This window comes from Panthera leo, chromosome B1, assembly GCF_018350215.1.
Source record: "Panthera leo isolate Ple1 chromosome B1, P.leo_Ple1_pat1.1, whole genome shotgun sequence".
In the NCBI taxonomy this organism is placed as follows: Eukaryota; Metazoa; Chordata; class Mammalia; order Carnivora; family Felidae; genus Panthera; species Panthera leo.
Window position 1 is genome coordinate 143,058,626 of NC_056682.1, and position 12,658 is coordinate 143,071,283.

Here is a 12,658-nt window from a genome sequence, read left to right on the forward strand (position 1 = left end):
TAAGCAACCATGCTTTCCATTCCTTTTCTTACTTTTCAGCAACATTTGACACAGGTGATTATCCTCTTCCTCTTGAAGCACTCTTTTCTGCTGGGTCTGAGAAGAAACACACTCTCCTGATTTTCCTTGAGCTTACTCATTTTGTTTCTTGTTCCAGCAAAAATACCATCCAAAATAGTCATAGTGATTCCCATGGCATCTATTGCCATTTATATGCCAATGATTGTTCAACTTACATTTCTAGTACAGACCTCTTATCTTAGCTCTGGCACCAGTTCGTGTATCCACGTACCTACTTGACATTTCTACATGAGATGTTTCTGAGGCTCTATGAACTCAACATTTCTAGCTGTATACGTGATCTCGCCCCCAAACCTACTCTTGTCCCAGTGTTCCTTCTAACTATATGCGGGGCCACCCTTGCATAGTAGCACGAGGCAAAAACCTCACTTATTCTTGATACCTCTTCCCTGGCATCACTTTATCACCATGTCCATCCGGCATATCTCATATACATTTCTCAAACCTGTTTCCATTTGCACTGTTGCCATCCAAAGTTCAGACTATACTGTAGTTATTCACCTGGACTATAAGAGGAAAAGCTAAAGGACCTTAACCCTATATTGACTATATAAACATTGCCGACTGCAGAATCCACTAGGATCCTATTACATTTCCTTTCCTGTGTAGTGTTTTTTCTGGTGGTTCTTTAACAAAAAAATTTTTTTAACGTTTATTTATTTTTGAGAGACAGAGAGACACAGAGCGTGTGCAGGGGAGGGGTAGAGAGAGGGGGAGACACAGGATCTGAAGTAGGCCCCAGGCTCTGAGCTGTCAGCACAGAGCCCGACACGGGGCTCGAACTCACAAGCTGCAAGATTATGACCTGAGCCGAAGTCAGTCGCCCAAACAACTGAGCCACCCAGGCACCCCTCTGGTGGTTCTTAATTGCCTGTCTTTTTCTTTGTGCCGTTTTCCTTTATCATATCGTCATTTTTTTTTTTTTTTTCTTAAAGAACCATCATGTAGGTTTTCTCTCAAATTCCCCTTTGACCCAGGGCTCTTCAGGAGTCTTCTGACCTGTTTTCCAGTCTATGTGAGTTTCTCCTCAGGTCTGCATATAACGAACTGTTTTCTTCTTATCACTGCTTTCCTGAATGGATCCATGATTTCCAGGGCTCACCTTTTTCTGGCTTCCTTTTTCTTGATCTACTTCTTCATTTAGTCAAAGCACATCTTCAGAAATTTGAGAAAGGGTATATGGGACATACATTTTATGGATTTTTGCATTCTGAGGATGACTTTAGTTTGGTAAGTTAGCAGTCATTTTCTCTCAATCCTTTGAAAATATTGTGTCCTTGAATTTTGTATTGCTACTGAGAAGTAGATGTCGGATACTTGCTCCTTTGTAGATGATATGTTTTTGGTTAATTGAGGTTTGTCTTTGGAGGCTTTAGGCTCTTCTGTCTCTGAAATTCTACCATAATGTGCACAGCTGTGGGTTTTAGTTTTTTCATTCACTGTGCTGGGGATTCAGTGGATCATTTTGGTCTGCAGATATGTACTTTTCAGCTTTGAAGAATTCAGTTGTTTTTTTCTTTGATAGTTTCTTTCCCTCTGTTTTCTCAGTTCTCTCTTTTGCAGCTCCTTCTAGTCAATTAGTGTCTCCTAGGTTGACCCTCTAAGTCTCTTACCTTTTCTTTCAAAAGTTTTACCTACTTTTCCTACTTTGGGGGGACATTTCTTGACTTCCAGCATTCCTATTGCAGCTTTTTTAGCGTGTAAGTATATTTTTAATTTCCAAGAACTCTTTCTTCTGCCCTGATCACTTCTTTGGCATAGTATTTTGTTCTTTATAGCTGTAATGTCCCTCAAATTTTTCTGCAAATGTAAGTTTTAAAAAGTGTTCTTCCATTGCTTCATAACTTTGATTCTTTGGGTCCTTTTGTGTGTGTGTGTGTGTGTGTTTCTTTGTTTAATCTTGGTCTCTGTTTTTTTATTTTATAATCTTTCTTCAGGAGTTCAGTGGTATTTGTTTGTTGGTTTGTTTGCTTTTGTTCATACTCAAAGATGAGCAGTAAAAAAGCTGATGGCAAGCTCTCTATCACTGGCGGAAATCAATGGCTTGGCTTTGAGATGATTAGCTGTCATCAGTTATTATGCTGGAAGATGCCTCAGTGCCTGATTTTAGAGATCTGAATGAATTTCTTTGTAGTAGAACACTTTGCATTTTGGGTACTGGTTGTCTGCTGTCAAGTTTTTAAGTGGGTTGGGGGTGGGGATTGACTTTCTTTTTAATTTTTTAGATCAACTTTTCTGTTTACAGAATTTTAACCAATTTCTTGTTTTCAAGAACAAAATTTCGTTCTATCTCTATCTTGAGCTGGAGGTCTGATTTGTTTTAGAAATAGTGTTTTGGTTAAGTAAAGAAGTGATTCTGAAAGGGGCCAAGTTTTGAGTCTAGTTAAGATAGTTCAGTAACCTAGGTGAGGTATGATTAATTAGACCCTGAACTATGGTGAAAGGAGAAGGAAGTACGCATAAAAGTAAATTAATAATACATGGATTTTTTAGAGATTATTAGCTGTAAGGAAATATGTTCCTCTGGTGAAGACTGATTTGTGTGGCTTTTTTTTTTTTTTTCAGAGCAATGAATTGCATGAGAAACAAAAGTTTTACTTAAGGCAATCCGTCATTGATTTGCAAACAAAACTTCAAGAGATGCAAATGGAGAGAGATGCCATGGCTGACATCAGGTTGGGATTCGCTACCTAAAATTATTTTAAAGTTTGACTCTTTGTAGCATAAAACTACTTGTGTGAACATGAGTTTTGTCAATATTGTTTCTTCTCTTTCACCTACTTCTAGACGAAGGGAGAGCCAGTCCCAGGAAGATTTAAGAAATCAGCTTCAAAATACAGTTCATGAACTTGAAGCTGCCAAATGCCTTAAGGAGGACATGCTGAGAGATAGCAACACACAGATAGAGCAGCTGAGAAAGATGATGCTGAGTCACGAGGGAGTGCTTCAAGATATCAGATCAGTCCTAGTTGACTTTGAAGAAGCCTCAGGCAAGAAGATATATGAACACGACAGCGTGTCTACTCTCCACTTCCGCAACATGGGCTCAGCTATTAGCAAAATCCTAAGAGAATTAGACACAGAGATATCTTATCTTAAAGGGAGGATATTTCCAGTAAGTGGTGAGAACACTATTCAATTTTATATTAAAATCCATTAAGAGAATAGTATTAGGTGTATAATTTTCTGAGTTCTTAAAAGTAAGGCAAGTTCTCATTTTTGTTCTCTAAAATAAGTTATTTACAATGATCTCTCAATAAATTAAGGGAACTAGCTCGATTTGCCTGTGTGGCTTCGTGAGAGTATAACCAAAGTAAACGCTCTAATGAAATACAGTGATAGAATGTATTCAGTTTCAGTATTACTTTTATTTGCTTCTTTCCAAAGAGTTCCTTTAGTTGGAAGCTCTCCAACTTTTCCAAAATGTAGATTTACCAGTCCCTAAATCATTGTCTCTTCTTTATAACTAGGTAGAGGAGCAGCTTGAAGCACTGAAGTCTGAATCACAGAACAAAATAGAACTGCTTCTTCAACAACATCAAGATAGGTGGGTTTCTGACAGAAGTATAGATAGTCATAGTGAAGAAACCATAGGTTTACAGTCCCTCATCAGAAATTCCAAAATCTAAAATGTTCTGAAACAAAGCAGTTTTCTTCATAGGTTTGTGGTAAATTCATGTGAAAAGAAAAATTATTCTGATACTTATTAAGAGGGTTAAGGAAGACTTTATTCAAAGCTATTGTAGTAGGAGTTTTGCATTAGGGGAGAGAGTTGAGCCTTAGCTCTCTCACCTCAACCAAGAAAGCAGAGATTTACAGCCAAGGAGCAGGTGAAAGGGGCAGTGGATGGAAAATCACTAAGAGGACACATCAAGGACAGGGGGATTTTTACTAAGCCTGAGCAGGCCAAGGGCAGGGGTGAAGGGTGCCAAAGTCAAGACCTAGAAGAGGCCTCAGAGGAGCCTGACTTAGGTTTGGTCAAAGAGAGAGCCTTTGTCATTCATTTGTTGGCAAAACCTGACCTGAGCCTAATGCATAGCTTTATGATGTAAAGCCTTTATGATTTAGTGTGAATATTTAAAAACCTGTTTTTGTATTTCTAATATTTTGGCATAAAGGACACTTCCCTAGGTGTGTCATATAATATTTAGTACTTGGAATTTATTACCATTGTAAAATTTTTTAAAAATCTGACTTCCAAAACCTAAAATGAGTAGCATATTCAAAGTCAAAACAAAATACTGAATTTGAGAGTGTTGAAAATCATTAGTTTTTTTTTTTCAATATATGAAATTTATTGTCAAATTGGTTTCCATACAACACCCAGTGCTCATCCCAAAGAAAATCATTAGTTTTTAGAATAAGTAATAGTCAAACAAAATGTTTTGTATCAAATAACAAACACCACATTCTTCTTATAGGATTGAGCAGTTAATAAGTGAACATGAAATTGAAATAACAGGACTTACCGAGAAAGCTAGCAGTGCTCGAAGCCAAGCCAATAGCATCCAGAGTCAACTGGAAATCATTCAGTATGTGTGTCCTGGTGGTTTGAAATTGGTAGCCATTTATCTTCATTTTAGAGATACTATTTCATTTATGTTGTGTCCTAAAATCTTTTAAACTTTGCTTACAGATTCCATAAGAAAGTAAAACTTTTCTAACATTTAAATGAATTGAGAAGGTTACTTAAATGATAATGTCGTATGACCATCTAAGCAGTGTTATTTGTGGGGCGCCTGGGTGGCTCAATTGTTGAGCATCCAATTTCGGCTCAGGTCATGATCTCGCGGTTCGTGGGTTCGAGCCCCGCGTCGGGCTCTGTGCTGACAGCTCAGAGCCTGGAGCCTGCTTTGGATTCTGTGTCTGTCTGTCTGTCTCTCTCCCCCTCCACACTCACACTTTGTCTTTCTCTCTCTCTCTGTCAAAAATAAATATTAAAAAAAATTGTCTAAAAAAAAGGAATATTGCAAGTATTTAGGACTCTTGGAATTGGATGTCTTAAATATTGTTCATATCTCAACTGATAAGACCAATCAAACACACTCACACTATGTGTGTATATATACTTATGTATATATTTATATGTATACATATAAATAACTTTATAATTTGAGGTTATGTATTAGAAGTTTTTCTAGGGACTTTTTTTTTTTTTTCAACGTTTTTTATTTATTTTTGGGACAGAGAGAGACAGAGCATGAACGGGGGAGGGGCAGAGAGAGAGGGAGACACAGAATCGGAAACAGGCTCCAGGCTCCGAGCCATCAGCCAGAGCCTGACGCGGGGCTCGAACTCACGGACCGCGAGATCGTGACCTGGCTGAAGTCGGACGCTTAACCGACTGCGCCACCCAGGCGCCCCTCTAGGGACATTTTTAATCACATATAAAAATAGAGAGAAAATAGTATGCATGAACTCGTATATACACCATCTAGCTTCAACACTTAACAACATTGTTGAGCTGAAGCTTTTAGGAAGCAATTTTGGAAAATAAAAGACTTTGGGGGAGCCTGGGTGGCTCAGTTGGTTGAGCATCCAACTTCAGCTCGGTCATGATCTTACAGTTCGCCCTGCATCGGGCTCTGTGCTGACAGCTCAGAGCCTGGAGCCTTCTTCAGATTCTGTGTCTCCGTCTCTGTCCCTGCCCCGCTTGTACTCTGTTTCTCAAAAATGGATGAGTGAACATTAAAAACAAAAACAAAGAAACAAAAACAGACTTTTGGCCTAGCAATGCCATATAAAGGAACTAGTGGAAGTATCTAAATGCTAGAGTATTCTTAGATATCACACTTAGTCTCAGTTTGCTGTTTGCTTTTATTCTCCTTTTAAACCCTTCTTAGAGAACAAGCAAGAAACCAAAATTCAATGTATATGCGTCAACTCAGTGATCTGGAATCTACTGTTTCTCAGCTACGTTCTGAATTAAGGGAAGCCAAAAGGCTGTATGAAGACAAGGTGAGATCAGATTTTGCTGCTCTGTTACCACAGACTATTATACACAGATTTAATTACACATTTTTAAATAGTTTATTTGAAAATGAGGAATCAAAGTAATATCAAATTAAAAGCAGTTTTTAAGATGGAGTAGGAGGATGCCAAATATCTATATGTTAAATTGTAAACAAGTTTAATTTAACTTGTTTGCTCAAATTAATTCATTTCTGGAAAAAGAAAGTTTTGCACACTTACAAGTAAGTTTCTAGAAACGTAAGTTAAAAATAAGACCACTTAAATTATTTTTACAAGGCTTAGTTTTAACAAGTATTCTGGTACCAAGTGGTCCCCCCCTACTACTTTAGGGGCCTACCTCCTAGTTTTACTTCAACTCCTAGTTATTAATCATCGTGTGGCTAGCAAACCAAATTAATAAGATTAGTCTAAATAAAAAATAATTAGGAAGATAAATCATCTTTCATCACACAATTCCTTTTAAAAGCAGATATTAATGAATATTTGATTTTCTGGGGGTTTTTTGTTCTCTCACTTTCCATAGCTAAAGACAAGGTATTCACTATCATTACCAACCATTTATCCAGAGCTTATGCTTGTGTTACTCTCAGGCATTTGTAAAGCAGTGTCAGAGACCCTAAAAAATAAGCAAAGAGCTACCATCCAGAGGAGCTCATGTTCTTTATTCCATGTGAGAAAGGCGACCAACTATACATGCCTGTTTGCCGGCAACAGTCCAGTCTGCACCTGCTATCCCAGTGTCCTGTTTTGTGAATACCACCTTTCATCTCCAAATTGTCCCAGTTTCACCAAAAAGTCATCCTACCTCGTAAGAGAGCCTCCAGTTCTAACCGTTGCTTTTAGCTGATTTCTCACACCTTAGGTGATGGGGAAGAAATAGAATATAAGGAAGCTGCCAGATTTCCCCTAAAATATAGCCCAATTCTACGGGGTAACAGTACCAGAAAAACACTTCACATGGGAAGAAGCAGTTGAATATCGCAGCACTAATTCTTTTTTTTTTAAAATATATGAAATTTATTGTCAAATTGGTTTCCATACAATACCCAGTGCTCATCCCAAAAGATGCCCTCTTCAATACCCATCGCCCACCCTCCCCACCCTCCCACCCCCCATCAGCCCTCAGTTTGTTCTCAGTTTTTAAGGGTCTCTTATGCTTTGGCTCTCTCCCACTCTAACCTCTCTCTCTCTTTTTTTTTTTCCCTTCCCCTCCCCCATGGGTTCCTGTTAAGTTTCTCAGGATCCACATAAGAGTGAAAACATATGGTATCTGTCTTTCTCTGTATGGCTTATTTCACTTAGCATCACACTCTCCAGTTCCATCCACGTTGCTACAAAGGGCCACATTTCATTCTTTCTCATTGCCACGTAGTACTCCATTGTGTATATAAATCACAATTTCTTTATCCATTCATCAGTTGATGGACATTTAGGCTCTTTCCACAATTTGGCTATTGTTGAGAGTGCTGCTATAAACATTGGGGTACAAGTGCCCCTATGCATCAGCACTCCTGTATCCCTTGGGTAAATTCCTAGCAGGGCTACTGCTGGGTCATAGGGTAGATCTATTTTTAATTTTTTGAGGAACCTCCACACTGTTTTCCAGAGCGGCGCAGCACTAATTCTTCCAGACATTTGCCCTCCTATGGGCAGCCCCTCATTTAATTACCGCTGTCACCCCTGTGCTGGCCACAGGAGGGGGCTGTTCCTCCTTGGTTCTCGAGTGGAGTGCAAGCACAGAATGTAATACCGTGACCTTCATTCCCTGTGGCACAGTCAAAATAAGAATGGAAAATTTAGACATGACTTCGCTAAATTCTAAAACAATACAGAGTAACATGATACTATATAATCTTAGTTATGAGATTTAGATGCTCTTATAGCCTTGGCTTTTAAACAATTGTTGATCACTACCCACAGTAAGAAATAGCTTACCTTATGATCTATCTACTACACACATGCTAACTGAAGCAACTTTCACTGAACAGTATTTACCCCGGTTACATGTGATGCTGGCTCTTCTCTGTTCTCTTCAGATGCTGATATTTTTACTCACTAAGTTGATACCATGATTCACTGGCCCCCTTGCAGTTTGAATAACACTGCCTTACTAGACTGCATGCTTAACTCTTAGCCAAAATCCTTGTGTCAAGGTCATTTCAACCACTGCCACTTAAGAGTAGCCTTCAGGAATCTTGGACTGCTTAGAGGCTAAACCAACAAACAGAAGCCTAGAGAGAAATGTTTGTTTTTTTCTGCTTCTCTGAGCCCTGCTTTTTGTGTTCTAGTTTCTTTTCTCAAAGTGAGCTTTTCCCCTGAAGATTGATAGCAGGAATGTCCACCCCTTTCTGGGCAAACCAAGCCTGCATGAAAGGTCTTGATGTCGCCTTGCAGGATGGGCCTGCTTTCAGCACAGCATGGGGCAGAAAGAGGCTCTAGTACTTGGTCTGGTGGAGGCAGGCACATTGGCAGAAGTGAGCCCGGAAAGTCCCAGCAGTGAGAGACTAGATGGGAGAGCTGTTGTGTTATAGCCCAATCCACTGACTGATACTCAGCACTACTCAACCCATTTTGAACAGATTGAATATTCATTGTTTATTGACAAACTCTTTGAAAAGCTGTGAAGTACTAAGCAAAACTCAACTTACTTGTGTCTCCTTACATAATTTGAAAGTGCTATATGTAGCTTTCCATTGTAACGGAAAAATGTTGCTTGGAAAAATTACCCCTCCATAAGCTATCACCCATTGTTTGCTAATTCACGTACAGTCTGTATACAGCACCATACTTATCAACTCTAAATTTCAGCATGGTGAGAAATTTAGTTACATATAAAGAATACAAAATAGTTTATGAATTTTTATAAATATTTATCTCTTTGGCATTGTAGAAGCATGAGCATCCTGATGAATGACTGTAGACTTTTTCATATGAATGCTTTGAGGCCATATAGATATACAATGATACATATAGTAGAAGGTTAGAATAGTTATCTTATTTTGCCCTAATGTAAACAGTGGAGTGCTAATAATGTTGTTAGCCTTAAGCAGTCAACATTGAATAGAAAGAAGGGTGTATGTATTAGCTTAGCTACTTTTAATCCAGATCACTGAGATTCATAACATGTTGAACCTGTGGAGTTGGTACCTAGATGGTGGTTAACTGGGCTCTCTTAATAGTAACTCCCTTTAGTCAGGGAACACTGACAGAGGATTATCTGTCATCTTACTATAGAGTTGAATATACTTTGGCCTGAAATGTCATCAGTACATGGTGCAACTGAGCAGGAGAGATCAAGCTAATTAACAGAAGGATTTCATTTTGGGGGCCTTGAAAAATTCTATTGTTATGAAATGTTTTTGTTGTAATGAATTGAATACAAAATCTAAAAACCACAAATTCTTCTGTTTAATTTTTTTCATTGTCATGTACCTTGACTCTACATTGCTAAAGCCTTTGAGAACTTCAAAATCTATTTTCTACTGCTCGTGTGAACATTTTAGTATACACTATCCAAATAACAATAAGGTAAAAAAGCCAAAGAGAATAATACGTAAAAACTATGATTAAAAGTGAGATTTGTGTGAAAAGAAACATGAGTGTGCTGATACCACGCATCAACATATTTTATGAGAGACAGTATTAGTGTTTTCTCCTGAGGTCAGATTCCTTCAGAAAAAAAAAATCTTTATTATTTAAAAAAAAATGATGATGTGATAGGTCTGAAACAAACTTTTCTAACTAAAAAGCATAAATTGAGAGAAGACTCGCTAGGGCCGTGTGTCTCTTCAGAATAACAGAAGTATTTTCATATTGATGAAAATAGAAACTGTATTTCAAAGAAAATTGTAGATGTAGTTTTTATAGCTTGCATAAGTGTTCTACTGTAATGCTTTTTTTCTATTCTTCTCTTTCCATTTTAGGAGAGCCTCCAGAATCCCCCTTTACGAATTTGGACCAGTAGAAGCTGTCACTATTGGCTCTGTAGATTTGGCTTTACTCTTAACTTTCGCTTTTTGACAACAAAAATATCTCATGATCTTGACTCTAAGTTTATTTTTTCCTACTCTGAAAGCATTTGGGGCTGAATTTCGTACTCAAAAAGTAAAGATTTAGTAGCACTGGCTGGAGCTCTGTACCGTGCAGGAAGATTCTGTGCAAACATCTTTGCATAGTTCTGCCCATGCACCTCCGTGCTGACCTGCAGCGTCCCTCATTATCCAACATCTGTGCCGTCTTTGAACACAGAACACAAAAGATACAATTTGGTGTGATTGGTAACATCTCTAAAATCACTGTAAAGATTAGAGTGAGATCCAAGTATTTGTCCAGTGATCTAAAACAAAAAGTAGATTCATAGATGGTGAAAGGGAAAACCAGTGCTGCTATGGAAAAAGAAAAGAAAAAGAAAAAACCTTTGATATATCTCAGATGTCAGTAAATATTTATTCTGGACATTTCAAAAGGCTTTGAGGTGTTTTGTACAGCTGTTTGTATCAGCTCAGCTGCTACGTCAGTGGTTTTCCCTTTCACTCTCCATTTATCTTTGTGATTGATTAACTAACATAAATATTTTTATTCTAAAAAGTGAAAGGTAAAAGCAGAGCTATAGCAGCTGAGTCAGTACTGACAAGTACAAAACCAATGTTCCTGCAGGGGTCTGGAGGAACTTCTGATGCTCAGTAGACTTAGACGAAAGAGAAGACTTGGCTCTTTTCTTTTTCTTTGTTCCTTTCTTCCTTTTCTATTTAAAAATGTGGCCTCATAGATTTTCACCATCTAGTTTGATGTTATCAAGTGGTCATCCAGAACTTTTTTTTTTTTTAATGACAACAGACAAAATAGCAAGTCTTAATTTAAGCTTTTAAAGCACATCTACAAATACTTTGCTCAAAGAGAAAATAGTTTTATGCCAAACTCAGACTAGAAAATGTTTGTTTTAGTCATATGAGCAACTCTTCAAGTTGAAACTGTTCAAGTTGAAACTGTTCTTATTAAATGTATAGCTCAAAATATGGTTTCTTTGACCATACTTTGTTTCCAAAGACAGGTGGAAATTATAGAATTTCAGCTCTATTAATACTGTTCTTCTCGTGCAAAAAAAAAAAAAAAAAAGCGTTTGAAAGATCTTCTAGATTACTTTTTTCAAATTATAGATGACAAAAATTGAGACTCAGAGAGGTTATGTGACAGCACCTCTACCAGAACCTAAGGTGTTTGGCTCTTAGCCTGATCATGTTGCCTCTCTGATTATATTTGTCCACCCACATAAAAGTTTGCGGGCTTTTCCGTAAGTATTCCTAATGCCATTACTAAGTGTGTGCTGACTTAGTCTTTCCCAATAATAATAGAACTCAAGGGATCATATCAACCGACACTGTTCATCCATTTTCCTTAGGAAGCTACTCATGCCACAGAGGTGGAGTTGTTGTATGGCTTTTTTCCATATATGCCTCCAAAGGAGTGCCAGAGTGCAAGAATTTCCTTTATAGGATTAGTAGAACCTATTAACACATTTCTGCTGTAGCCTAATGTTTTATGTATATTTCATTCTTGTGAAATACTTGTTTATATCTAACATACAGTCAAATGTAAAGCCAGTTTTAAAATATATCCGAGGCAAATATTAAAATGTATATTTCAATCCTTGCGGGCTCTGATTCTACTCTGTAGGCAAATGTGAAACTGTTTGATGAGCCTATATAATCTACTTTTTTAAAGGTATATGATTCTGTATATACAGAAAGGTATATAAATTCTGTGTATTCATACTTAGCATTTATCAAAGAGGTAGTTGCATATATGTGTGTTCATATAAGCACTAAGTATGTGTTGAATTAATAAATGAAGATCTTAAATGAACCTGGTCCAGGTAAAAATAGAGACTCATCAAGAAAAAATTACTCTTGCTCATATATTCTCGAAGAAATTTTAATCACAGTTCATTATCCAAACCAATAAGTTTTATTCTTGACATAATAAATCTGGAAGCCTATTGAATAGATGCCTTAGAAGTAAGAAGGAATATGTAGCATTTATGCAGATACCAGGGATTTCTTTTTACTGGTTGTGGAAGTAGTATTTTAGTGATAACACTAAGTAGCAACATGGTCCCATTATTTTAATATCTCAATACCTAAATTATGAATTTGTGTGGCTCAGCTAAAATCCAAACCTGGAGTCTCCATTGTCTGAGATCTTAACCTCAGCCTACCTTGCATATTCGATGCCTTTTATTATTGAAGCTCTGATACTCTAAAACAAAATAACTCTTCTGCCTATAATGCATGCCATTTGTGTGGGCTGTATACAATGTTATTTATGCCACACCAAATTTCCTTAAGTACCAAATGACAGAACACATACTCAAAGGAGACAAACCTTGAATGGTGTGAAAAAGAGAGATTACAAACAGTGCCCATATCTAACAGCATCAAATATTTCATTTTGGCTAATTTCCCTCTTATAATTCTACATAGATCTTAAGTTTAGAAAACTTTGCAAAACATATCATAGTAAGCTTTTATTTTTGCCCCCAAAATAATACCGTTTTCCAAAGACTGTATTTATTTTATATTCCCCACTAACATAGTCAGATTGATTT

The 12,658-nt window shown here is 37.3% G+C and overlaps 1 protein-coding gene across 13 annotated transcripts in view; it reads left to right on the plus strand.

Moving 5' to 3' along the window:
- The window catches only part of CCDC158 (coiled-coil domain containing 158), a 102,160-nt gene that overhangs the window by 21,077 nt on the left and 68,425 nt on the right, over window positions 1-12,658 (plus strand). For all 13 annotated transcript variants that reach the window (XM_042936146.1, XM_042936155.1, XM_042936150.1 and 10 more), the window contains 5 exons: window positions 2,647-2,756; window positions 2,869-3,196; window positions 3,552-3,628; window positions 4,503-4,613; window positions 5,925-6,039. In XM_042936146.1, coding sequence (XP_042792080.1) covers window positions 2,647-2,756; window positions 2,869-3,196; window positions 3,552-3,628; window positions 4,503-4,613; window positions 5,925-6,039 — 741 coding nt within the window. The remainder of the gene's footprint in view (window positions 1-2,646; window positions 2,757-2,868; window positions 3,197-3,551; window positions 3,629-4,502; window positions 4,614-5,924; window positions 6,040-12,658) is intronic.